The sequence below is a fragment of the Anomalospiza imberbis genome, chromosome 2 (genome assembly GCF_031753505.1).
Source record: "Anomalospiza imberbis isolate Cuckoo-Finch-1a 21T00152 chromosome 2, ASM3175350v1, whole genome shotgun sequence".
Classification (NCBI taxonomy): Eukaryota; Metazoa; Chordata; class Aves; order Passeriformes; family Viduidae; genus Anomalospiza; species Anomalospiza imberbis.
In genome coordinates this window covers 7,035,322-7,063,163 of record NC_089682.1, presented here as the reverse complement: position 1 = coordinate 7,063,163, position 27,842 = coordinate 7,035,322, and the positions used below count along the sequence as shown (strand labels likewise).

Sequence of the window (27,842 nt, the reverse complement as noted above, 5' to 3'; positions counted from 1 at the left end):
GGGTAGTGAATGTTCCTAGCTGACCTATGAGATCATCCTGAGTTACTAATGTTGCTTACAACTATAGTAATTAGGCATTATCCTGTAAAAAAAATCCAAGGGGCTGGGGAGAAGAGTAAAGTAGTAACAGAATGAGAAGCAACACTGTTAAATTTGTTTCCCTTGTAACTGGATTTCCTTTCAAAACATCTTCTCTTGGGTACATGAGAAGGAGGTCAGGTTGCTGGTTGTGAGAAATCACAAAATAGTGAAGAACTTTTGGCACAGATGTAGTTTCAGCTGACAAAGTCTTTATGGGAAACGTTAGTAAACAATTTGCTTTTTCACAGATCCTCAGAACCATTAGGTTGTTGGGGGTACAAGCTGGGATTTGTACTTCTTGCACAAGTAGAGAAAAAGATGAGATACTTATGAGAATCCAGCTGAAAGAAGCAGGCACTAAAAAGCAAGAAAGAAAAGAAGCATCTCCTGATCACTCTGTGATATCCATGCAAGATCCTCACTATCCCACAGCTGCCAGCAGGATGTCCTCAGTGTAAAGTTGCTTCTGTGTAAGTTTGCTGTCCCAAACATCTGTTTACCCCAGGAAACCCTTGAGTGTAAAAACATGGCAGGCAAAATTTGATCTTCTGTGAGTAGGGTGTGATGTTGCTGGCAGCTTCGTGTGTAAGAAAAGTGGAATGCAATGATTTGGCCTTTTCATATTTTGCAGATTTAAGGACAATTCCTGTCCTCTACTGCAGTCTGGAGCTTTCCCCTGATGCTACCAAGGGCACTCTTGTTCTTCATCCTCCTAAGCTGTCACAGGCCCTGCCTGTGATGCCTGGTGGCACTTTTACAGTGTGAAACAAATGGGCCTTTACAAGCCTGGCTTTGTTAGACAAAATGTGACAAATTGCAGTGCCCAGTTGATTTGGGGTTTGCTGCTAGCACAGAGCTTTCTTTAACTTATTCCTGTTACTGCTCTCCAGCAGGTCAGATCTCACAGAAAGGATGGAGGAATTAGGAACCACACACTTTGCAGCTGATTCCCTATGCTGAGCACAAATCCTGCCCTCCTGTCCCAGTCAGTCTGCCCTCTGTCCCACAGCCCAGTGCAGCCTTCTCCAGCCAGCCAGTGGAATGTGCTGGGTGCATCCACTGGCCCATGCTCATAGCACCTCCAATCCCATTTTTTAGCTTGTGAAGAGCCCGGCTATTAACCCCAGCTGTGAAAATCAGGGAATTATTTCTGCTTTCTCTCCATGCAGGGCTGGCCCAGGCCAGCTGTGTCCAGCAGGAAAAGCAGTGGTAAGTGAGCTCCACCTAAAGGCTTGTCCTCAGCTCTCTCCCAGAAAGGAAGGAGGGATTCACAGGGATTTATTTCATCATGCCTGAGCCTCACGCTGTGCTCCCCCTCCAGGGGAAAGTGTAGGTTACTCAGCAAAATCTAGGAGCAGTCAGTAATGCCTTTTGCCTCCATTGCAGCCAGGTGTGCTGCTGACCTAGCCTCATTTTGTATTTATCACCTTGTATTTTATTGTTTTCAAGGTCATTCATGTAGTTATTTTATCTGACAGCCATGCCACTATCGAGGCTTAAATGCATAAAAATATACTCATAAATATGTAAAAGTAGGGTTGTGTGTCTCTGTATGTTTCTCTTTTATACTCATTGAAAGACTGTAATATAAAACATTTCCAAAAAAGCTGTGATTATCCAAGCCAAGGCTAGAAACTACAGCTTTTTTGCATCCCAGAGCAAACACTGTCTCATCTTCCCATATCATATTCCTGTATCTATCATTACACTTTAAGGGGAAAATATCACAACATTGTGTGCTGAAGTTCTTGGTGCCTGCAGATGAAAAGTCACAATTAACACATATATTTCCCCCTTGAGGCTCTTTCCAAGCAGGAGAATACAGATGAAGAGTGTTGAACTATCTGCTCCTCATTGTTCAAGGCTTTCCTTAAAGGAGAAATCAAATATAAACAAAGAAACAGCACAGGAGAAATCAGGGAGCACAGGAATGGCTTCTCCCAGTGCAGGGACTCTCCTGTGCATCAAAGGGAATGAAATATGTGAGGCAGTAGAAACTCTAGTCCCTGGAGTGGTAATATTTGAACATATGTAGCTCATATAAGATTAGAATAGCTGTAAAGTTTGCATAGTCTTGCTGCAGCAGGTCACACTTCCAGCTAGTGGGAGTGTTTGGACAGTGTGGAGACATCAGCAGGGCGATTGTGCCCACGTGTTAAGAGGTGCAGGGTAGGTGAGGAGGAGCAAGGTAGGTGAGAGGGATGAAGAAAATGAATATAGTTGTGTTTTCCTCGGTTACAAGCAGCTGACTTGTGAATATCTGATGCTGAGGGCTGCCAATATCCCGAGCAGGGTCTTTGCAGGAATGGATACTTCCCTCCTTGCCTCCTCCCTCAGCCGCAGGCAGGAGGCTTTGCTGGCCAAGCTTTGCTCTCACTGAAGTTGCTGATTGCTTCTCTTCTGTGTGAATGAAAGCAGAGTAAAGTCAATATTGAGCACCCTTGGAAAATCCCACTCAGAATTCATTTAGTGTTTATTCAATTGAGTATTAATGGTGGGATTTCTTTGGCTAAAGAAAACCCTTTACTGTCTTTTCATTGAAGTCTACAATATGTTCTCTTAGTTTCCCTAAGCATCCTCTGCTGTGTTTCATCTTCTGGTGTATTTTCCCCCACAGTTACAGTCTGTAGAAGAGAACTACCTTTTTTAATTCCAGATTTCAGAAATGGCACAATTTCTAAACACCATAAAACAATTCTGTTGAAGTTCTAATAATCTCTTTGTCAGTGCTCTAAATGAGAACAAAACAAGAGTTGGGAAAATCTGCATTTTAAAAAAATCAAACCCATAAAAGGCACAGATGGGAAGAGTAAACACAGACATGCAGTTTCACATGGGATCACCCTGATCCCTTTTCTACAAAACATTATGTCTGGAATATTTATTTGGCTCCAACAAGTGACCCCTGATGTGGCCACAGAGAGCTGAGGGACTCGGGAGGATTTGGGCACCAAGTGATGTTTCACTTCAGGAGAATGATGAGTGGTTCAGGCCACCTGCTTGCTAAATGTTGTCCATCTTGCAAAGAGTGGTGAAATATAGCTGCTTTCTAAGAGCAGTGGAGAGGGTCTAGTAGAGGTCTTTGCTCTTCTCCAGGCTTTCAGAAATGGTGGAGGGCTGGGAGGCTAAAGAGAGATGTCTGTGAAATAGAGCCATGTTTTGTATATGTATATGTACATACACATATACACAGGAATATGGCACAAAGATCAAGAGTTACTACTTCTAATAGTACCAAACTGCATCTTGGCAAAGCTATGGGGCTGATTGATCTTGTGTTTGAGTTCTGCAAAAGCGGTTTTAAATCATTTTCATAGAACAAAGCAGACAGTGAGCATGTTAATTTCAACACTACAATACTGTTAGTGTAAGTTCTTCAAATCCAATTTCTAATTCACTCAGACACCTACCTGGGATATTTTCAGCCTCGCAGTTTTAGACAAAAGTCTCCCTGACCAGCAGAAGTTGTCTCTGCCTTTCCTACAGGGTATACCTGGGAATGTGCATCTGCAGAAAACTCAGCGAACTCAAGTGCAAAGAGCAGCTTAACATTTCTGCCAAGCTGGGAGCCTGTTCAGCTCACTCAGACTGCACTGCATTCCTGACAGCTGCTCTGGTGATTTTACCTCCTCACTTATGCACGGCTTCTGTGGGAAAACATGATCACCCAAGAGAGGGGGGACTCATCACAGACCATCCTCCACTCGAATGAGGGGGTTTGATCCCCACCTGTTACAGAGTTGGTGACTGAAGGTTTCAGGGTGGAGGATTCAGCTCCAAAAATTATTTTGGAGGCAGAACTAGTTCCAACAAGTCAGAAGCTCTAGTGTTTAGGGTAGGGAGCTGGGGTAATTAATCCTGGCACACAATTTACTGCAGCTCCCCAGATTAATCTTTTTTACACAGTGATTGATTACAGTACAAAATATCAGTGCAAACCTCCATTATTTTTTATGTCTGAAAAGCCTCAAAAGAATGGAAAATTATCAAGTCTTGAGATCCATGTAGAGCTTGGAATACCAATTGTGCATCTGAATGAAAACAGCTGTAACTCAGGATTTGCTCTTTAATTCTTTCAAGAATAAAAGATCACATTAATATATGTAGATTAGCTGGGAATATGATTAACTCTTTTAATATTTCATGGGGTGCACTGCTGGTTAACATGTAAAGGAAGTATTAATTCTGACTCAGAAAAATTATAGATGTCCTTTTCTATTTTCATACATGTTTTTGATTCCTTGACCTTTTCTGAATGGTCTGTTAGAAAAAGAAAAAAAAAAGGCAGAACAAAACACTTTGATATATCATTCTTGGTGCAAGCTAGACAAGATTACTTATTCTCCTTAATGAACTCTCAATTTTCTTATCTTGATACACAAAGCATCTTTTTTGTATAGTACCACCAGAAACCATTTTCAGTATATTAGACTGCTTATTAGCCTAGTTTGCAGTTTATCAGTGATTGACCTCTCTCTTTTAAACAATAAATAGAAATTGTGACCGTTTCCTCGCAAAATAAAATGAAAATACTCAAAATTTGGATTTCCAATAATCTTACCTGTACACAGGTTTGCAACAGAGCAAACTTAACTGGGCTGCTCATTTCCATCAGTCTGCTGGACTTTTGTAGGAATATCTGTTAGCCATAATGTAATCTGTTTTAGAAGATTGTCAGCTCCTTGCTTTCAGATAATTACAGTCAAAGAAAGGAAGACACACTCTCCCTCTCCCTCCTTACACCAGCTTTTTTTTAATGACATTTGGATTTTTCAAAAATATTTATGGCCCAAGTCAGAGGAAAAATGCTCTGCTAAGCAGAACTAAGTTTTGTGGGGGGTTTAATCCTACTTCAGGCAGTTTCAGTACAAAGCTACTGTCACTAAGCAAGTAGAATTAGACACTGAAAAAACACTCACCCACAGGAGGGAGCTCGGGGGCTTCTCTTTTTCTCACATCAGGGACTAAGAACTGAGTTCAGACACACAGAGCAGCAGAGCATTGCACTGCTCCTAAGGGACAGTGACCTCTCCTCTTTTATTCCTCTCCTCTTTCACAAAGACATTCTGCCTGCAAGTCACACAGTCCTGCCTGAGCTTCAGGGCTTTGTGGTAGGTCTGGAAGGCTTTGGTGAACAGGTTTAAGCTAAGGCTCACGTGAAAGCCCACCACAGGCTGTGGTGTACCATGGATGGCAGTGAGTTTTACCTCTCCTTTTCTGCACGAGCCCTGTGACAGTAACTTACAAATGCTCTGATAAAGGCCACTGGGAGACAGCCAGGCTCAGGAACTCTTGGCCAAAGTTCTTCAAGGTCAGCAGGCAAGGTGAGGTGTTGTCAGGGGGTGAGTTATTCCATCTAATGATTCTCACAAAGGTTGAACCAGTATAGTGGCTTTGAAACTGGGAACAAAATAATTAAAATTTACTACATCATGGGCTCTTTTATTCTGGCAAATCACAGATTATTTCTGATAGACACAAACTGTGGGGGCACTGTAAGTCTTTTCTTACAAGCAAAGGACATCACTGAAGCTCTGGTGTTTGCCTCTGGTGGTTTCTATGCGTGGGGAAATGACTGGGGATAGTGGTACAGACATTATAAGGGAAAATACAGCTCCTTCTCCCTGGACAGAACATGGTCAGCATCCCCAAATTCCCAAATAGTCTTGGGGGGGACTAAACAGAGGGTGGAGTGGAGTGGAGTGGAGTGGAGTGGAGTGGAGTGGAGTGGAGTGGAGTGGAGATGCTACAGCTGGGATCTGTTGAAACTCTTGCAGAGGAGGTGACTTGGTGGTACTTTCTGATAAGCCACACAGCATCTGAACACTGAGAGAGATAAAGATGTCCTGCTGTTGAATCAGCAACTGTGGTGAAACCCCTCTCCTTGGGTGAGAACTCTACGTGTGTTGAATGATCTCAAGGTGGCTTTTACTGGGACTGGAGCTTGTTAGGATATTGCTTTGAGTTAATATATTGTTTAAATAGTCTTTGCAGTCAGAAACAATCACCTGAAATCCTTGAACCTTAACCTGTCACTGTTTTATTAATAAAATTCATTGTTTAATATAAGTTGTAGATATTTATAACTGTTTTTTTTTTTTTTGCCATTTATAATTTCTGTTATACTCCTTCCATACATTTATTGGACTCAACAGTTCAATTAGATAATGTTGAATTCACTTTGACATTTATGCCTGGCAACAGCCTTTAAGGTCACAAGGTGATGATTTTTCATCAGAGGAACCGAGCAAAAGTGAAAAGAAGGGGCAGGGGGGAGAGGGGGAAAAAGGGTTTTGTTGAAACACAAATTTCTTTTGTGAGGCTGATTTGAGCAGTTACAGTTCTGGGTCTGTGTTAGTGAGGGGGTGGGGGTATAAATACCAGCCAAGCTTTCCTCTCACTATAGATATTCTCTTTTTTGCTAAATTGGCTCAGGCATGGTCTCTGCTGAACCCCGCTGTCTCTTCTTACCTGAGGACCACGATCAGTGCCACGCTGTTCTGCCAGGTCCCATCCAACCCTTTTAGGCACTTGCAGCACCCAGATTTTGTGTCACAGCCCCCCCATTTTGCACTGGCAAAGGAGACCGGTGGCAGCACGGCCCGGGGGGTGGTGATGCTGGATATAGCAATTATCCCTCAAACATTCCCCTTCCTTAGATAGCTGCATAGTACTGCTGGTGTGCAGCAGTGTCTGTGAGCACGCTTAGAGGTCATGCATATTTTGCAGTGTAGTTATTTGGCTGTCAAAGGTATTGCTGACGTTTTGAATGAGGACTGGAATTTGCTATATATAATTAACAGTAGGGGGTGGTGCTTTTTTGGATAATGAGATCTTTGGATGCTGGAGGTTGAAAGAGAGTGGAAAAGGGATGCACATATGATCTTTCATATAAAGCAGTCTGGTGATAATGCCCAGCTCACACTCCCTGGACTGGCCCTTTGATGTTCAGACCATGATCAGATGTGAAAGGAATGACTGACAGTCCTGGGACAACACATGGTGTCTAATGAGCTCACTGGGGCTCATCACTCCCAGTTCTGACATTTCAGTCTGAGCCCCTCAGCTTCTGGGGGTTGGGTTCACCCTTTGGTTTGCCCACAGCTCTGTGTCTTGGAAAACCATCTCCAAGTCACCTTCAGAAGACAGAATTCCAAGTAATTTCCTGAAGACAGAATTCTTCCCATGTACCACAAACCTCTCTGAATGGTGCCTGTGCTCTCTCCTGTGCCCCATCCTGTGCTCTTCCTCTGCCATCCTACTCCAGGGTTTGTCTTGCAAGGCCCGTGGCTGTCACCTCTGCATTCACATCCCACACACATTCACCAGGAGGAGGCAGAGGCAAAGGAATTAGGCTTTGCCTGAGCAGCCACAGTAACCCCTGTTACTGCTCCCTGTCAGACCTTGGGGACTCCCTGTCACACTCGGCAGTGTGCGTCCTCGAGCTGCTGCGCGTGGCACCTGCTGCAAATAAACTGGGTGGAGCTGAACAGATGGGCTGAACTCTGCTCTTGGAAAGGACTTCCCCTCCCTCCATGGGACCCTGCCAGACACTGCTGTGCATGGCAGCCAATCCAGTCTATCCCAGGCAATAACTGTAGGATGGTGCTCACAGGCGACACTGATCCTGAATCCTTACACAGCAAAGATGCTCTCAACACCCTCATGACTTCTGCCAAAACAATGGCTCAGCCAGGTTTCTGTGGACAGCACAGACATGCTGCTGGCTGACTGCATATGCTGCCATTTAAGGACATAAGAATTTTAATATGAGATAAGAAAAGTTATGTTGGTCCCTTGAAGTCACAATAGACTGTGACTGAACCTTCCTAAAACCTCATATTGATGGAGGAGGGACAGAGTTTCTCAGCAAATACCAAATAGCATTCCTAAACTTTGGATCCCCTGTCATTCTGAGATTTAGAATTTGATGATTGCCTGTCTTTAAAAGGCAAAATGGTATTTGCTCAATGGCCTAAGAACTATAGATGAAAATAAGTCCTAGGTTTAATCATCATTTTGGTGGCTCTGGTTCTATACATCAACTGGTCTATTTAAATTAAGAAATTACTCCATCTAGTATGTGGCATTTTAATATTTGATTAGTTTTTAGCCTTTGAATAATGGCTTTTGCGACAGATATGATGTGTCGCATTTCCAGGCTTTTAGAAGGGAATAGTGAGTCTCATGACCTTTCCCTTCCCAAGAGTTGCTCAGCCACTAAACTCAGATGACACATGGTGCAAATAATTGTTTCAGCTAGGCTGGGTATTCCAAGCATGGCATTTCATATCCAGTTCACTTTTCAATGGTTTATTTGTAATTTCTGCTAAACCACGGTTAAAGTTATCCAGCATTTGGCCACTAGGTCAGTAACAGATGACCCTTGCCAACAGCACAGATTGCTTTGAAGGCCAGTATAACTAGAAAACTGAGAATAAATTGGTAGGTTAAGAGGTTTTCTGTGGGAACTGATGCCCATCCTCTGTCCAAATGTCAGTTTCCAGACTGCAGTGCTGTCATCTGGCTGACCTTCTCTGTTCCCCTGCTGCCCATGGCCTAAAGTAAAAGCACGTCTCTGTAGTCAGAGCTGAGTCTGGAAAAGAAGAAACTCTCAAAAATATCCTTTCAGAAAAAAAGAAAGGCTTCTTAAAAACAAGTCCTCATGCTTTTGCCTTTGTCACAGCCCACACTGCGATACCAGCACCATCCAGCAACCCAGGATATTTTGTACTTCTGCTCTCAGATTCAATCCAGCCTGGTTAGTCCTGTCCTCGCTGCAATCCTGTGCTGGGAGCGCCGGCCTGACCTTGGATTGTTTCTTGGGGCTCTTCCCCCCCTTGTCCCCGTCTGCCGTGCCCCTTGGTCCCTAGGAGTTGCACTCCTCGCAGTGGCAGGAGAGGATGTAGCGGTAGGTGGCCGTGAGCCGCATGCCCCCCGAGCACCGCAGCCTCATGGCCTTCAGCTTGGAGGTCTGGGGCCGGCAGCAGTGGCAGGTGGAGCGGAAGGGCTGCTTCAGGACCGTGCTGAAGGAAACCATCGGCTCCGAGCGCGAGGTCTGGCTGCAGCGGCCTTCGCAACGAGCCAGCAGCACCATCTGCCAAGGAAAGCACAGCGGTTAGGAAACGTATCCCCAGCACACAGCTGACACCAGCAGCGGGAGCCTCCTTCCAGCCTGGCTGGGGTTTTGTCACTGCATCCCAGCCCCACAGCGTGCTTTGCCCCTGGGCTGTGTCAGAGAGAGTGGAGGAGATAACGTGGGCAGGAGGAAAAGGCTTCTCCTGAAATCCCTGGCACTGACACCAACAAGGACTGCAGGACCTGGACTGACCTTGGGGCTCCAAATGATCACAGCCAACCCTGCTTTCCAGACACCGTGACTGCACCTGTGACTTGCTGACTCCAGGTCCATGGCAGTCAAGCCCTTAAATCATCAGCCAGGCTGATTGTTTGGCTGGGTATTTACCAGTGTTCTGAGTATACACACCAACTGGTTCTCATGTCTTGAGTTTACATATATGAACATGTAAAGTAGAAATATACAGAAGATGCTCCATTTATTGCTTTAAAGAAGTATTTTCTAGCTCATTCCTTTGATAAAGATCACCTTGAACATGTATTTGCAATTATATGTGTATCTATATATCGTTGCATCAGTTGTATTTATATAAAATGCACTGCATAGCATAAAGCAGTGAAAATATGAAAGAAGTTGAACTGGTTGCCATGAAGATTCCCTACTGAAATTAAAAAAAAAAAAAAAACAGCAGTGCAGCTCCAGGTTTCTTCTTCTGAGTTCAAATGTGAGCTATGGCCAGAACAAGGTAACTTGCACAGCAGGAGGCACTAAGGAAGGAGAGTCCATGAGCAGTCACCTACTCCCCGACAACACCTTGAGCAGAGGAGATACAGCATTAAGCACTACATAAATCTTGGGAAGGACCCTCTAAAGCTCAGCAAATGATGTGTTAGAAACAGCTGTTACCACCTTGATAACGGGTGTTGTACAAGTTTGAACAGACTCCTATTCTTTCATGGGGACGGAAATATTAAATCCGTGTCAGCTAATTTTGCTTAACCAACACAAACTTCAGTATCAGCTTATTATACCATCTAAAGTAGGCAGTAAAACAGTTGTAAGTCTTTCCTATAACTAGGGGAGAACATTACATTTTAACCATGCTACACATATCTCATGTTTTTTTCCAGAAAATATGAAAGAACAACTACAAATGTGACAGCAAATACTTTACAGTGTTAAACCTTTTTGGGCTTCTTTCATTGCACAAGCTCAACTGGCTGCAGATCTCTAAGCTATGCAAGCAGGTACAGCAAATGTTTAATTTTCTCTTTAGTCAGAGTTGTAAGGAAAGGTGAGATAAAAGAGAAAGAGAATATTCCTGAAATCAAGTAGGAAATGCCAGCACTGCCTGCATCCATGGGAAAGGTTCTGATCATCCATTGTACAGTGCTTAAAAATTACTCTTGCAAGAGAACTTGCATGCTAAATGTTGTGCTTGAAAATGTACTCATGTATTAATATATTAACTCTTCCAGTCAACACAGGTCACAAAGAAGATATGTTCATGAGCTGATGATCTGTGCTTGGTACCATTTTGCTTCTTAGTTAGAGATGGGCTTTTGTTGTTTTCTGACAAATCTGTCATCCTTTAAGATTTGTAACATAAATGTATGGTCTCCTTTCTGTGGAACTGCATATTCATACATAAATTAACTTCAGCTGTTTGTACTAATATGGTGGAAGGGAAATTTCAGTGTACTGTTGAGTCACACCTGAGGTTTAGACCCATCAGCTACACTAAGCTCCTTAATAGCAGAGTCTTTAGTGTATAGAGAACATGAAAGGGACAATCACTGCAGTGCTGTCACCCCATTACTCAGAGATAAAGATCCACTTTTTTCCCTTGCTAAATAAACCTCACTTCTCAGGCAGGCAGCTGGTGAAGGTATCTAATTAGATACCAGCTCCGCGGGTTTCTAATCCTGCCTGTATTGCAAAGGAAAGGAGCAGATTGGGATATTTGAACTAGTAATTTCCTTCCCAGCATCTTGACAGCTCTTGTTAGGTCCCCTGCCTTGACCAGTTCACCAGGCTGTGCACTCTCTGTCACACGCTGTTCCCAAATGAATCACTGAATCACAGAATTAACCAGGTTGGAACAGACCTTGGAGAGCATCAATAAAATCTGGGGGTGAAGAGCAATCCAACAGCACCTGACAACTGTTTGAAGGCTTCAGAAACAACAGAGTTGAAATCTCCTCAGAAGTAGTGCAGGGGGACGTACAACAGCCAGAAACAGCTTTTTGGGAGGTTTAGATTGTCCCTAGAGTCCCTTCCAAGCAATCATTTCTATGATTTCAGCCCAAATGTGACAGCACACACTGCTGTGTGGTGGGGCTGACTTCTGGTGGTAGATGCTTCGGGAGCTGGAAAAATCAGTCAGGTTCTGGTACCATTACCCTAAGAAGTTTTATGATGCACGTCTGCTCCTTTATCTGCAGGTACTTTCAAAAATGCCAATAAAAATAAAACATGCCCTCAAGAAACTGGCAGGACTAGAAAAGAGTTATCCAGAGTAATTATAGGGTAGAATTATCTGATGTGCCAGTATCTCTGTCTCAATATAAACAGCTGGCTTCCTAATGCAAACCCAGCCAATATTTATTCAATGTGCCACTGTATTTAGAATTTATAATTTACAATTTATAATTTGTCAGCCTTGTCTTTAAAAACTTGTTTTAATCTGTGGAGGCTCTAATTTTAATCTGCAATTTTGCTAGCTACTTAGTTTTTCATAAGATTAAGGTCAGTATTTATATAATGTAGAATCACACCATGTTGGTTTTATTCCTTGTTTTTGAATGACAGTGTAAACTCTTACCAATGGCACAAACCCAAGGTTATCAAGTTGAACTTTCAGGCTAAAAAAATATCAAATTTCCCATTTTCATAGCTTTCTAACCTTCTGGACTAACTAAAGTCCTAACCAAAATTTTACCTTCCTCTTCATGAATCCAGAACAGCACCAGTGGATTTTTGGCAGGTGTGCAAATGAGCTGGAAATAGAGATGTACTTTGAAAGCTTTGCTTTGCCTTTTAATCAATTGCACCGGCTGCTTATTTGCTCCATGTACTATAGTGCAATAGAGATTATCACCTAAATAATTAGTCATGCTATGCTGCATTGCACAGTGATAGAGTGGGTGTGTAAATATAGTAAAAACATGTGGGTATTTTAATAACCCAACACCTCTTGGCTGCCCTTGGCCCTTGCACATATGAATTTGTGCATGTCACCTTGCAAGGCTGGATCCAGAAGCACAGTGTCCTAAAACAAGGGAACCACGTGGTCTATGAGCAGCTAGGGAAGAATATTATTATCAATTATCATCATCATCATCATCATCATCATCGTTATCATCGTTATCATTATTGTTATCATTATCATTATTATTTAAAGTTAATGGTCTCATAGGTACAAAAGAGAGCAACCTGAATCTGAGGCAATATTTGACTCTGATCATTTGAGCTCTATTCTGGAAATCCAGAAGCTGTGAACTGGTGTGTTATTAACAGTGTTTGTAGTCCTCTTTTTCTGCACCTTCAGCAACAAGCTGAAGCTCAAAAGCAGATGGGCTGAGATGCCTGAGAACAGATTTTCACACAGTTCCCGTGGCCTGGCTGCAAGCAGGCATTACTGAAAATCTCCTGAGCTACCTCAGGAGTAAATGTCTTCAAACATCTGCTAAATCTTTCTTCATCTGCTCTGTGTCTCCCTGGGCTGGATTCTTTAGTGTGAGACTGTTAGTGGTAGCACACTTCTGGCACATCTGGACGAAGCGCTTGTGATAGCCAAAACTGGACATTTAGTGGAAATTTAGGAGACTCTGGGAGCAGTGAGGGAACCCAGCACATTGATGGAGACCACTGGGTCTCCATGACAGAGGTCAGGGTAAATCAAATATAGTCAGGAAAGGTAATACCTCATGAGTTCGTTACAAACATTTCCTTGAAGACAAAGGAAAACATCTTTCTGGAGCAAATGGCCTTCTCCCATCCCCCTTTTGTGTCTCTTTTGTACGTTTTGTTACTATAATAGACTATGTTTCCAAAGGAGTTGGAAAACTGTTTTCATTGCCTGCCTGAGGCCACGAGCAAAAGGGATTTTAATGATTAAATTATATTGGCTGGATGTTTAACAAAACTATTTCCCATGTGGGTGCAATTGGCAGCCTCCACAGAGAACCACAGTGGACATAATCCTTTTTCAACCAGGACAGACAGCAAACATAATATGTCTTGCAATTTCTGAAGCCACTTTTTGACTTCTGTAACTCTACGCTACACCCAAAAGGGAAAACATATGGAGTGAGAAAGGATATCTCAGTGAAACCAATCTATCACCCCAAAAAGGGCAAAGTCTCTGCCTTGACACTGTCATTCCAAGCTTCCACAATGGAAACTTGGTGGAAACAAAAAGTACCACAATTCCCACAGCTACTCCCACAGAACTTTCCTTTTTTTGTCTTGGTTACATTTTATCACAATGTGTATATATATATATATATATATATATATATATATGTATATAAACAGACATTGCATCTAGCTTTAATTAGCATGTCTAATATTCCTCTGTGTTTATATGCTACTAGATCCCAGAACAGAAGCCATATGTCTACCAGAATGATTCAGATAACCTAAGAACTTAAACAAAACAAAACAAAACCAAAAAAAGCCCCTAACAACATTAAAAAGCTTGAATTAAAAGAGCTTTCTAGGAAATTATTTCACTTTGTATGGAAACTGTTTTTATTATCCACTTCATGAGAAAGTCCATACAATTCACAGTATTGTTATAGAAGTGTTCTTGAAACTGTTGTGGATTTTGGGAAGACAGAATATGTGATAATACTTTCAAACATGATTTCCATTAAAGGCTTGATTTGAAAAGAATCACTGACTTTTGCAGCCAGAATTGCTAATGTTTATGTCAACAACTTTTTTTCCCTCAAAGCTCAGTTTTGAAATGATATGGTTTTCATTACAACGCTTTGTGTGTTCTCGCTTCCATCAGCCCCACTCCTAAAGGCCTGATTGTTTTTTGCTTTTCTCTGTCACTGGGGAAGCTAAAAAAAAAAAAGTGATTTGTCTATGGGTTCTTTCCCTTTCCTTTCCTTTCCTTTCCTTTCCTTTCCTTTCCTTTCCTTTCCTTTCCTTTCCTTTCCTTTCCTTTCCTTTCCTTTCCTTTCCTTTCCTTTCCTTTCCTTTCCTTTCCTTTCCTTTCCTTTCCTTTCCTTTCCTTTCCTTTCCTTTCCTTTCCTTTCCTTTCCTTTCCTTTCCTTTCCTTTCCTTTCCTTTCCTTTCCTTTCCTTTCCTTTCCTTTCCTTTCCTTTCCTTTCCTTTCCTTTCCTTTCCTTTCCTTTCCTTTCCTTTCCTTTCCTTTCCTTCCTCCCTCTTCTTAAGTCTATCAGGTGATCAGAAAAGTCCAGAGAGGGCAGGACTGGTGGCACACAGATACCTGTAAATGAAAACCACCCGCACACCTACACTTTGTCACTTTTGCCTCTTGCTGAAGTGAACTGCACTAAAATCAATATTGCACAAGGGGATGCAGCTCTGCAGTTCTCTGTGTTAATGCCATGTGTCTCCCAGATGGCAAAGAGTTCTAGTCTAGCCTAAAAGCAAATCAAAAGACCTCTCCTGAATCTCAAGTAATGGATGGTTTTACTGTTTGGATTCAGAAGAAGTAGGGCAAAAGTTTCTGGGCTCCCACTGCTGTGAATCAGGCATGGTTATGCAAAACCAGCAGACAGCAGTGCTGAGAGAACGGTGTAAGGCAGCCCAGAGCAGAGCAGGCTCCCTGTGCCCAATTTTGAGGCTGCCAGCCACTCTCTGCTGAGCAGGCACAGGATGAGCCTGGCTGCAGGATTTTGGATGGGGCAGCAGCTGTCCTGGTGCACAGAGCACCCAGCAGGTCTTAATTTCTGTGGGCATTTCTCTCCATGCTTTATTTTGGCTTCTGTGATCTGCAGCTACCTGCGACGTTCCCTCACCCCTGCGCTGTCTGTGGGAAGCAAAGGGACTCCTTCTGCACACGAAGGCATCTGGGGTGTCTGCAGCCAGCACTGCATCCATCCCAACTCTGGATCCTCTCTCCTTGTAATTTCTCCCTGCTGCTGGGGTTTGCCACCAGGCAGGCACCCCTCTTGTGATGAACCCTGTCACACACCGGCCTTCCATCCCTCTCTTACCCAACACAGGGCTGGCAAAAGCACTGGAGCTGGCAGTCCTTCCCCTTCCTTAATCCTGGGATGTGAGTGCCTGAGGCAAAGCCCCTTCCCATGGGACAGAGGAATGGCCCAGTCATTTGAATGTACAGACTGCGTTAACTCAGACAGAACAAATTAGGACAAGACAAAAGGGACTAGCAAGGATTTTCCCATTGTTTCTCCCAATTCTTTTTCTCCACATAATGAAATAAATGGCTGTAGGCTACATGCACAGGCTGCTAAGCCACTTTGACACAAAACTTTTCAGGCTTGAAATCCCAAATGAAAGTCTATCTTGTATTTCTGTCTGCTCCTAAGCCCTACAGTAACCATCCAAGTGTCATTCTGCACGTAAAAAAAGGCTTTGAAAAAGGGGTGGGCAGGGAGAAAATAAGCAATATCCTTCATAACCTTTTTTTAATTACCATTGTACAGTTTGGTTCTTTTTCTCAGAACTTCACCTATAGTAGCTATGAACTTGCTCCAGATTAAACATTCATTTGAAGGATGGGGTGACTGGGATGATCTAAATTTCCAAACTAGCTCGTTTCTTTGGGGCCATCAGCTGAGATCCCAAATATGCTCTTTCCAATCTTGTCATTCACTGCATGTAAGCTTTTCCATCATTGTGAATTTCTCCTTTAGAAAAGGTGAAAAGCAAGTCAAGAGCCTTTATCTCCAGTCCCAGTTCTTATGTACACACAGGATATCTTCACATCTGTGCGCCTCTGCTGCTAGACTCTGGATAGGAATAGGAATAGGAATAGGAATAGGAATAGGAATAGGAATAGGAATAGGAATAGGAATAGGAATAGGAATTCACACCGAGAAAATCACCCAGAAAGGCTCATTTTAACAACTCTTCCCTCGAAGCTGTGAGGAGGTGAGGGGAGCCTTACCTTGGAGCTGCACTTGTAGAGGGGGTGGGTGATGGAGTCGACGTAGTGGTGCCTCATACAGCGGCTGGGGTCGGAGTCGATCAGGAAGGAGCCCTCTGTTTTACTGTCCGTGTCTCCCATCATCACCAGCAGCGAGAGCATGGAAATCGAAGCCGCCAGTACATGATTTCCCATTGTCGAGGAACTTCTCGCTGGTAACAGCAGAGGGAGGTAGAGCATCAAAAACCCTCCAAATTCTGGAAGCCAGTTCCTTTCCAGGATGGTGAAAAGTCTGGTTTAAGTGTCTGAGCTGTCATTCTTCTTCTCAAGTTGGAGTCTGACGAGATTGTAATCCATCAAAGAATTTCCTGCACAGCTGGAATAAAAGCAACATAAATCACAATCCTGAGCAAAAAGACCTCTAGAGAAAATAGACATAAATAGTATTAAGGTACTCAGGACCTTTGCTAGCCAAAATACCTGCTCAGAGTGAGCATAATTCCCACAGCAGGTAAGGAATATGGCCTTTAGGAAGGAGATGTCAAGGCCTTGTTATTTTAAAGCATTGTTCTATCATTTCAGGGAGATGAAATGACTTTTGACTTTCAACATCACAAGTGGTGCAATGCCATTCTTTTCCACTTGGTGATGAAATTCATCAGAAATTCCTGCAAATCAGAAGGACTGTGTACCCACTCAGAGTGTCAAGGAGGGCCAAAGCTTGGCTGCCTTCCACATTACAGATGGCAATGTCTGGCCCAGGCAGCACATGGAGAGGCTGGAGGCAGGTTCAGCTGTGGCTCTGGAGGCTGCCTGGCCGTGCCCTGCAACTGCAGGGACAAGGGACACCCCCAGGGTGGAGGGATGCTGAAGGTGCGAGCCAAGGCATGAGCAAAGCGGTCTCCCAGTGGATTGCTGAGCACTGCATGAGGAACCACCCGGGCCTCTGGCTGAGCTGTCCTGTCCTCTGAGCACCAAATTCCCATGCACACACATCCAGGCTTTGTTTGCTTACTTGTCAGGCAGCACTTTCTGGCTGTCAGTCTCTTCCCAGCTAATTAAAGAGCAGCATCTGAAAAATACGTTTATTATTCCATAAAATCCAAGTACTAGCCCAGCTATCAATTGGGAAGAAATATGTTCAGGTGGAGACATATGGCTATCTACCCAGGCATCTGGATTTCTGTTTCGTGTTGGAGATCAGGAGATTCTCCAGGAAACAGGTACAGGACAGTCCCTGAAACGCTGCCCAGAGCTTTGTGCGTGCAGGGGAAGGAGAATATCTCCATCAGCTGCTTCTTCACAGTCCCTTGATCCTTCTCACAAAGCCTGTAGTCCCAACCGGGTGATTAATTTCACTTTTACTACAAACAGATATAACTTGAAAGAGCTGTGAATTATCCATCTAAACACAGCCCGATGAAGGATTGTCAAAGGATACTCATCAGTACAGTTAAAAGTGCAAAGACTTTCTGAAGAAACTTAAGATAAAACAGTTCCCTACTCACAAAGAAATGCTCCGGCAGAACCTCTTGAGTATTTAAAGAGCTTTACTGCCTTATACAAGCCTCTTTCAAAATTGTTTTCTGGTTTGCTGGCAGTCCTCTAAACTGACTGATACTCATCTCCCAAACAGCCTCCCCACGAGAGTGCTTGATGATTTGTATATTGCTTTATAGCCTCCTCCAGCACTTCTGTGAGAGGAGTGCCTAGCAGTGACAAACAGTTCCAGAGTTCATCCAAGTTGGGATGGCGCTGATGTGACATCCAAAGTCTCATGCTGGGAAGAAATATTATTAGGGATGCTCTGTGTGCTGGAGAGACAAAGATGCTCTGTGTATTAGAGATTTTGTTGTTGTTGTTGTTGTTGTTTCAGGCTATTATCCATGTGCTTAAGTAGGAAAGGAAAAATTATGTGACAGTGGATTTAAATGACAATATATTTTTTCCCAGAGTCTGACATATGACCTGGTATATTTTCCTCAACAACTGGGGCATTAAAAACATACAATGGCTTTGCAGTATAAAGAACTTAAACAAACAACATTAAACACTTAGGATTTCAGATACAATTATGCACAGCCTCGTTCATGTCAGTAAATATCCCTCCAAACATTTCAGCAGCATAGGAGGGAAATCTCTCGGTCATGGGAGCTGGGACAGGCTCCCTCCCCGAAATGAACTGTGCTACTCCAGTTCATGCAGATGATGCCCAAGGATTAGCTAACAGGAGGAGAGATGCACTATTTTTTTCCTCCATGTTTAACCTTTTACCTACATTCCTATTCTTTTTTATAGAGAGGCTGACCAAAACATGCTGCTTGGCAAGGTCTCCCTCCAACATAGTTAATCATTATTACACACCCTGTAATTCCCTCTCTGTCCAAATAAATTTACTTGATATTAGACGGTCTCATTTCATGTGATACTACACCCAGGCATCCCCATTTCCCATCCTCTCTGTCCCACTGTTAATTCTGTGCTTCTATATATTTCCATGGTTTTGATCAGTATGATTTAATACAGTGAGAGAAATCTGAAGTCCTGGCTCAGTTTTCAAAGGCTTATCTCCCTAGTTTTCTTCAGGAAATAATTGGATGACACAGAGTCTGCCTCATGAAAACGCTCTGGGAAAGCTGGAAAGACACAGGGAAAAGTGTGAGAAAAGGAACATGGCTGTACCTTCTTCAGGATAAGCACAGTACAAGAAGTATTAACACTTCCACAACCTTTTAAAATTGCCCTGATACTTCACTAACAAAGAAATGTAGCAGGTTTTCGTAACAATACTTTGAAAGAAGTAAAAAGTATCACACACTTGTAAGAAAAAAGAGGGAAAACCATTGTAAGTATGATCCATCTCTTGTGAAATAAGTGGTTACACTGGTTTATAGACACACTGGTAAAATGTGAAGGTGTATCTCCTGACATACCTATGGGAAGCATGCACATACATTTTTCAATCACATGTGCTATATATAACATATATAACATATATGGAAGAAAAAGTCTTAGAGGGACATTTAAACACATGGAAGTTAGGGTGTAGATTTTTGATTCTGTAAAAAAAAAAAAATTTTCACTTAGGTACATCAGCATGATGAGGTATGTTGGCATTATATTTTCCATTTCCAGCTGATATTGTGCAATAGCATTTCACTTGAACTTAGCACCTTTTTTTTTCTTTAAGTTAAAAATTGCATTCCTTTTGAAATGCTGTCTGAAATTATAAAATCCTAGATAGCACATGTTATCAGGATTGGCATGAGTAGTTTCCAGTCTATACTTCTGTCCAAAAAACAGAAGCAAGTACAATTGTGCTCATAAATCATCATTACAATGACATTTTGTTTCATTTGGAAAATACACTTTTTTATTAAAATCAACAATTTCACAGAGAATGTTTTTTTATTCTGTTTCAGCTGTTTTTCCTCACTTTCTTTTCATGCAAAAACTGTGGTAGACAGCTCATCTGCTAAGCTAACAAAAAGGAAGCCTAAACCCTCCCTTTTTACAGCATCCTGTAAAGAAAAAGATGCAAATGTGACATTATATCCTCAGGCTGAAAATTTGCTACAAAATGGCAAACAGTACAAGGCCCAACAGTGGATGAAAATCACTACTTCACATTTTTTTTCAGAATTCACTGAGATATGGGAAGTACATTTTGTTAGCAGTGCTTAGTTTCCTTTCCATATACCTAGTTTTCAGGATTTCATAGAGACATAACATACTAAAGCTTGTTCCAGCTCTTACCTAAAACTGCTACAGCTGTTAACCTAAAAACTTCAAGGAAAAATAGAAGACATCCCAAAGAAGGACCCTATTAACACACAGTCTAAGATTGTATTGCATGTGGACATAGGTGCAAAGTTAGGGTTATTTTTCCAAATCCACGTTCTTATTAACTGCTTTCTGAATAATAAAGATTTCTTATCATAGTTTTAATGTCATTTGGAGAATGGTGAAGGCTAAGGTTTTGTTTTGCTTTAAGGACAGAAGAACATTCCATCATCTGGAATTATTTAGCCAGTCACTTTGTGAGAACGTAAACAGAAATTCCCTTTTTGCTATGTATCTTGGAAAAAAGAAAGAACTGAGCAATTCTCCCAAGGTCTATTGGATCTGTACAGCTTTTACCCTGGGAGGTGGGAAGGGAGCAGTGGAAAAGCTCATTTATGGTGTACTTCTAGTTAGCTGTTCCCTCAGCCCCCCATATTAGGCAGGCATATATGTTCAGCTTGGCCTTCATTTCACTGGGCATTTTCTTTGTTTGAGACTCCTGCTTGAAGATGAGGGTGCCATTTAAATCACTCAATGCTTTTTAGGTTTTGGAGGCTGCCAAAATCCCGTAGAAGCAGCGGTGTGTGTATATAACTTAAGCCTGGCCTTGCATGCTGTGCATATTTAGTAAACACAATTACTTGGATCCTACCATGTGGTTCCCTCAATCTGAATTTGTTATGTAAACAGAAGAGTTGCAAGAGTACTCAGTTTCTCCAAACTCCAGACCTAAAAAAGTGTCACTAACCACGTATGTGTATATATATGTACGTGTGTGTCAATTCACTGCTGCTGTTCTGACAGAAAAAGCACCACAAAGTTCTTCATGAGATGAAAATGGATTCCTCAAGAACTTTATCGAATTTAGAAAAGTTTAGATTTTCCAGGAAGATAAGGATTTGGGAGCTTCACTCTCCAAGGTCTTGATTGGAGTGGAAACAACTGTAATGGGCAAATTACTCAGTCAGGCTCCACGAGGGTTTGCTCTGCAGGGTTAAATTCTCCACTGCCATGACAAAGGCAGCATGGTCTGTTCCCAAAGATCCTTCAGCACCCACAGCACTCAGGTGGCTTCCAGCCCACGCTGCCATCCACACCATGCCTGGGAACGGCTTGGGAAGCATTGTGGGACTGAATCGCACCAGTGACAATCTGAGCCATTCCAAAGAACAGTTCATGGAGTAGGAGAGGCAAGCCCAGATGAGAGGCTGTGTCTGTCCCTGCTTTCTGTAGAACCTCCTCAGAACCTTTGTCAGTTCCAGCATATCTTTTAGCTCTGTAAGTAAATGCAGTCATCTTATCTAGGTATTTTACTGTGGTCATTTCTGTGCCAGAAGGGAAGGAGCTGGTGTCCTGTGCATGCTATCAAAAATCCTCACTTCACTCTGCAGCTGCCTGTCAAAACACCTGACAGAGCCACTGAGGGCCACATGGCAACCAGGCAGCGGCAGGTGAACACAGGCAACCCCAGCTGTCTGAGAAAGCCTCCACCCAATAGTTGAACAGGTTTCTTCCCATCCTGAGGAAAGGCAAATACCGAACCAAATATTTTGAGTGAGATCCTTACAGCTCTAAGTAATGAATGTTCCCCCAAGGTCTTGTGCTTAAGAGGTTTTGCTTGCCTGACATCCAGCTGTGCTGGAGCTTGTCCCCTTCCATGCCAAGGGGAATGTCTTCATCCATGGTCCAGGAGCTCCATCCACCCATCACACAAACAACACAAACTCCTGGCCAGAGCTGGCAGCAGCTGGTGGGCAAAAGGGGAGGGGAAGGAAAAGGACAGCAAGAAGGAAAACAGGCTCAAAAGAAGGAAATTTAAGCCTCTTTATCTGGTTGTCCATGATAGAGAAGTCCATCTTCTGGTCCTACTAAAGCTGTGATGAGAGAAACTCCTGGAAATCATTTTTTTACTGTGAGACTTCTTTAAGTCTTTTAATATTTCAGGAGATGAATATCTGTGACTGTAAGCAGACTGAAAAAAGAAATAAAATAGGAAGACCATGGCATGTGAAGCATAAGAAGCAACATGACAATTGCAGCAAACATAATGGAAGCACCCTGGGGGGCTCCGCACACATGGGATGAGCATACATGGGACTGGTTCCCTGGGCTCATTTAAGGCCCCAAAAGTGTTCCCGCCGTGGGGACCCGGTGCATGAGGTGGAACAAATCCAGCTGAATGGCACTTGAGCTGTCTGAACTTCCCTCTGCTTTTGAAGTTCCCAAGAATATTTCCAGCCCTTCAGGTACTAGGAGAGGGGGAGCAGGAGGTGCCTTCCTGCTCGGCGGTTGAAATAACAAACTCCAGTGGGTACTGCGGGCTGGCGCCCGGCCAGCAGACAGGCACAGGCCAACACGGAGAAGAGGGTTTAATGCACTCACAAAGAATAACTACTGGGGGACAAAAGAGTGCTTGTATTTTTATTCTTTCCTTTTCCTGCTTCCAGGAAGCTTTAAATAGATTGATTAGGGGCATGCATGGGATATCTCTCTAATGAGGGAGTAGAGCCTTTTAATGGTGAGGTGATGCCAGCCTTGGATTCTTTCTTTATTCTTGTGTCTCACTGAATAGCAGAGTAGTCATGGTCTCGAGTCTCAGACAGCAGAGGAATACAATTTTCCACTTGGTCATCCATCCAGAGGGTGCTGGTTGGGATTACTCCTTGGTGAAGCACCAGGTGCAGGCTGAGCAGCCTAGGGCTGCCCATCCCTCTCAGGAGGCAAACCAGCAAGGGTGGCTGCTGGCTACAGTGCATGTGTTCCCAGCCAAGCATTAGCTATAGGATTTGCTTCAGTAATTACCTCTACTTCAGTCTTATGACCCAACATGAGGCAAAATTACTCTTGGCCAAATTACAAGTTGCTGAGAGGTCTAGGGCATTCAGGCATGTGTTCTCTACCTGTTGAAGTGAGTTACAAGCAGGTGGGCAGTTTTTGTTCTCTGTCTTTTGCATATTTTCCAGCAAACTCAAAGGTCTGTAGTTATCAATAGATGCAGGAGTAGGAATGGGTCTTTTTATTCTTTAACACCAAGCAAACACATCCCTGCCACTGGGACCAGCAGAGAGTGTTATGCATGCCGGAGACAGCACATGATTGAAGGGGATGTTCCCTCTCTTCTGACCCCAGGGGCAAAATCCTTTCCTCTTTTATACACAGGCAGCATTCAGACCACCATCCATATACCTCATCCTCTGATAATTAGGGAACCTAAATATTTGGCTCATGGTAACAATTCTATGTCTTCTAACAAGGGGAGCAGCGTTCCCCTAGGTCCCATTCCCTTTGAGCCGTGCTGCTATGACAGCAATGTGATTGTCACTGCCATGGTATGCTTAACCTTTGCCAAACCAGAGCTGAGGCATTAACTCAGATCCTCAACCCACATGTCTTAAAGGGCAATGTAACCTGTGCTGCCTCGGCCCAACACAGTCTGCAGCTCAGTAATAACAAGCACGAAAATGTGACAAGCGTGAGCCGTAAAAATGATTGATGCAACTAGAAAAATAACAAAGAGAAGCTGAAAAATAGCAATGAGGAGGAGGAATTCCTGGGACCAGGGTCTCCATGGCACCAGCAGCCCCCTACTCTCAGAAGAGAGGCTACACTCGCCTGTAGTAGAAAGGATCTCCATACCACACAATGAAATTCCAGCAAACAGGACAAGGACGGATGGTGTCTGGAAGTGGCAGTGCCACTGCTACCCTGATAATAGTTTGAATTAGATTATGTGAGAAAAGGAGGAATATATAGACGACCAGCTGCTCAAAGGCTTACTACAACCTTGCTTTTATTGTTCTGCTAAGTTAGAGGTGGGGCATCAGAGGGATTCCTAACATACCACTACTGAGAAATTTTAATATGTTCCACACTGACACATATAAAAAGGAAATAACAGCTGACCATAGCCAGCAGAGACTGCAACATCTCTTTATATGCATGCACAGAAGCGTGGTCAAAGTGGGGTGCTCTTGGCTCAGACACCTGAGCTAACCTGACCCAACTAAAGCTTTCTCCTGCCACTGAGTTTCAGCAAAAGGACTGTTAAGTGTGAAGTCAGGCAGCAGAAAAAAAGGTGATCTGAACATGGCTACTCACCCCGTCCCAAGATACCAGCACACGGAGAAGGGCAGGGGAGCCGAGAGGCAGAACACTTAACACTGATGAAAAGAAACACGTGTTTACACAACCGACAATGATCCGGGGGAACAAGATATCACAGAGGGCAAAAGTTTAGCTGGGCTCAGCAAAAGGACCTGTTGTGTATGGGGTGGGGGGGGGGGGGGGGGTGGTTACAGTGACAGGGGTTTCATTTCTGAAGAGTTTTTGGAAGGGTTGTAAACCCTCAGGACTCTGAGAGCTCAGTGGATGGGGTTTGAGAAAAATCCTTTGCCCCAGCAAGTTACCCCATAGCTGCTGCCGCAGGCACTTTGTGTCTTTGATGCGTCCTCCTCCAGAGGTGGATTGCTCAAATGACAGGGGCCTACAATCTCATGTAGCAAAACCTTCCTAAAACTCACAGGGACAAGTGTCTCCTCATACTCAGAAGGAATATGAGACACGAATTTGTAATACTTATAACTATCAAATATTTATAATTGTAATTAAAATAGTGCTTGGGAGGTGGGGAGGGGGAAAGAGAGGATCTTGTTTTCTTTCAGTTAGACAAATAATCCACCAGACAAGTTGCAAAAATTAATGTTTCAGTGGTTTCATGAAAGCTTTCACCATAGATAGTCAATTCTCTCCAAGTTCCAAGGACAGCCTTGAGCACTTCCTAGTGCATCTGAGAGCTGACAAGCCAGGAAGGGAGCAAAGTCAGCCCCAGGAGAAATAGGAAATTAAGCCAACCATGGGAGGATTCCCTGTCAAATGACTCACAGCAGGCATCAGTGTGAGCTCCCAAGGAGGTGGCTTGTTTCCCTCCCACCTGGGCAAGAGAGACTGCAGTCCTGGCCAGTCAAGAAGGCAAGAATATGCAGATGCTACCACAAACCTCAAAGGTGAATGAGGGATGGTTCCAGTGGGGAAGATGGATTTTGTGGCAATCAGCCATAATGCCTAAGGAGCTACCTGGGGTACTGCTACTGCAAACTGTACCCAAGACTGTCCATAACAAATATCCTGCTCTGCAAAGGCCAGTCATCAGCACACATTAATCTGATCCAAACCAGGCACGGCACAAACCCAGGAAACTTACATGGGACACCTTCAGGTAGAGAAATGAGCCTGTAACAAATCATCAGCAGCCCCTAACTATAACCTGTTCCTAAATCAAATTGCATCTTACTGTCTAAGCTTGAAATACCTATTCCTTCCACATTTGTTTTTAACTGGAAAATGTTACAGCATTGTTTTATAATACAAAATAAGATTTCATTAGCAGCAAGAGCATATCAGTGTATATATAAGTCACATTGGGAATCCCTGATTCAAGCTGATAAGTAGTTACTCACCAAATAGTTCTACTTAGGTCCAGGAAATTATTCATATGTATAACTACTCATAAATATGAGTAAGGTCCCACAGCAAGAGCAAAAATGACCATTATTAGTAATTCAAAAGGAAGGGGAAAAATAATAGGTACAGGTCCTAAAATGTCGATATATTCTCTCAAGGAGGGACAAATAACAGCACTGTGTTTATTACAACCACACTTTTTGCCACACCAGGCAGCTGGATTGCTTCTATTAGAAAATAACTTTGCAATAAAGTACTGATTTCAAGTGAGTTTGTCCCCACTGTTGGTTTTAAATAATCATTTGCCTTCAAGTGAGTTTGTCCTGTTACTGGTTTTTAAAAACCCTTTGCCAGTCCTTTTTCAACAGGCAGAGCTCCTTCCTCTCAGCCACGGTTATAAAGCTTTAGGAACTGTAAGTACCATGTAGAATATAAGAAATATATGTTTCATCTCCAAAGAGCTGCAGAAACCTTTAGGAGTTCCTTGCCATGCTGTCTCTCCCCGGCAGAAACAAATAAGTTGTGTTATAGGGAGGCTATGAGAGAAATTTCAGTGAACATGCAGGGTAGGATAAGAAATCTGCCTGGCAGTCCCACGAGAGTCAGTGCGCACAGAGGCACACACACACACCTCATCCTGCAAATCCAGATTTGTCACAAGAAAATCGCCCCCCCAGCACACGCTGTGTGTGACACTGCAGCAGCAGCTAACCCAGTCCTGAGACTGGTCTTCTTTGTTACTCCGTTCTTTGCTGCTGGACCCATTCACTTGACCTTTTTCAGGATGAGTTCACTCACCTGAACGCCAGCAGGGAGCCGGGGCTCTTCCTCAGCCGCGCTCTGCGGGCAGGGTCGGCTCCCGAGCCCCGCAGTTCCACTACGCTGGCACTTGGTCACCGGGCTCACAGCAGCGAAACGCTTCTTTCGTCCCAGAGAAACAGAGAACAGTCATGCTCGTGCCTCTGGCGCTGACACACAGGGAAATGATCTGCCGGGAGCGGAGCAGAGCCTCCCTCTCTCCTTCAGCGGGCGGTCTGGGGTCGCGCAGCATCCTCCCGTGTCAGCTCCGGGCGGCACAGCCACGCCGCGCTCCGGGTCACGCCGGCCACCTACCAAATATACCCCGGGCACCACAGCAAAGCCGAGCGCCGGGGCTTTCCTCACAGCTCCCAGCCAATAAAGAGTGTGTGCTAAATCTGTCCTAATCCACAGCCAGCGCTGCCCGGTCCATTGGAAAACCTTGCGGAAGTTTGGATAAATAATAATGCGCGAATTATGAGTGCTCCCGCGAAGCGTGAGACACAAAGCTGGAAATAAATATTGCCTGTTGTTTCAAATTATTCTGAGCACTCCAGCAGACGACTGGCAAGAGAACAGCAGGCGTAAGTGGTGATAGAAGTAAACAGTCCAACTTTAAAGCAGCAGGCTTGCCCGTGCTCGTAGAGCCCTGTCGCAGTGGGACAAAGGGGGTGCTGGTGATACCAGCGCTCTCGGTGAACTCAGGGCAGAGCCCAGCATGTCCACTCACGCCAGAGCCACAGGCTGTGACCAGCACTGAGCTGCAGACCGGAGCTCAGCACGCTCACAAGAACTGGTGTTTAACCAAGCCGCTCAGAAGCACCCTGGGCCACCTATTTGACCACAAACAGGCAACCTTCAGACAGGAGATAAGGACACAAGAACAAGGAGACACAGGGACTAGAGCTGTGTTGGTTCCATTTAAACACAGTTTAATTTAAAAAAACGGTACAAGGAGAACGTCTTTGTCAGATAAAGAGATTAAGCACACAGTTTAAGTCCATGTGATACTCAAAATCTGTAGGAATCTCTTATTTGCATGCTTACCTTTGGAAAATGCACCACTCCTTCCCTCCCTCAAACTCTTTGGAGAGCTAAAAGAGGTCCTGTTACTTCCAAATGCTTTTGTTCTGTCCCTCTGTCACATGGCTTGCCTTTTATATTTGCAACACACAAAAGTAAGGGCTGCTGTTTAAGAGAGAGAGGGAGAGAGAGGGAGAGAGGGGGAATGTCAAATGGAAAAGTGCCATTGCAGTCATATATCAATCAGGGCAGCAGCAGCAGCAGCTCGCTGGCAAATGGGAATTCCACAGAAATGTGAAGCTCTTGTTATCTGAGAAATCACAAAACACCCCCAGCCAAGATCCCCTCTGCAGGGACTTCTTATTATTGGCAAGCCAGGAAATAGAAGGAAATGTAGGCGCTTTTTTAATTGCTGTTATTGTTTCAGATCTGGAGATAAGGACGCTGTGGCATGTGTAAACCAGTGGAATATAAATCCTGAATCAAATTCCTTCCTAAACAAATGGACCATGTGCAAGATAAAGC

At 43.6% G+C, this 27,842-nt stretch overlaps 1 protein-coding gene and 1 long non-coding RNA gene across 3 annotated transcripts; one reads left to right on the top strand and one right to left on the bottom strand.

Annotated features, from left to right (window-relative positions):
* The first annotated feature begins 377 nt into the window (after positions 1-377).
* LOC137468225 (uncharacterized) lies at positions 378-3,769 on the top strand. Its single transcript, XR_010995813.1, has 3 exons — positions 378-551; positions 1,251-1,290; positions 3,568-3,769. It is a non-coding gene; the product is annotated as an uncharacterized lncRNA (long non-coding RNA).
* A 4,988-nt stretch (positions 3,770-8,757) lies between these two features.
* On the bottom strand, positions 8,758-27,477 carry NDP (norrin cystine knot growth factor NDP). Of its 2 annotated transcripts, XM_068179705.1 has the most exons (4): positions 27,342-27,477; positions 17,269-17,325; positions 16,275-16,629; positions 8,758-9,178 (listed from the first exon to the last, which is right to left on the bottom strand). In XM_068179705.1, exons 3-4 carry the CDS (start codon positions 16,491-16,493, stop codon positions 8,951-8,953), a joined length of 447 nt encoding a protein of 148 aa, XP_068035806.1. In that variant the 5' UTR covers positions 16,494-16,629; positions 17,269-17,325; positions 27,342-27,477; the 3' UTR covers positions 8,758-8,950. The 2 variants fall into 2 exon arrangements, with proteins under 2 accessions (XP_068035806.1, XP_068035807.1); XM_068179706.1 differs by lacking the exon at positions 17,269-17,325 and having other exon boundaries at positions 27,342-27,447.
* Positions 27,478-27,842: the final 365 nt, after the last annotated feature.

Bases quoted from the DNA above. Each gene is read 5' to 3' on its own strand.
- NDP (XM_068179705.1), bottom strand. From the start codon at position 16,493: ATGCTCTACCTCCCTCTGCTGTTACCAGCGAGAAGTTCCTCGACAATG. The intron at 9,179-16,274 runs GTAAGGCTCCCC...TTTCCTTGGCAG, and splicing joins TCTACAAGTGCAGCTCCAAG to ATGGTGCTGCTGGCTCGTTG.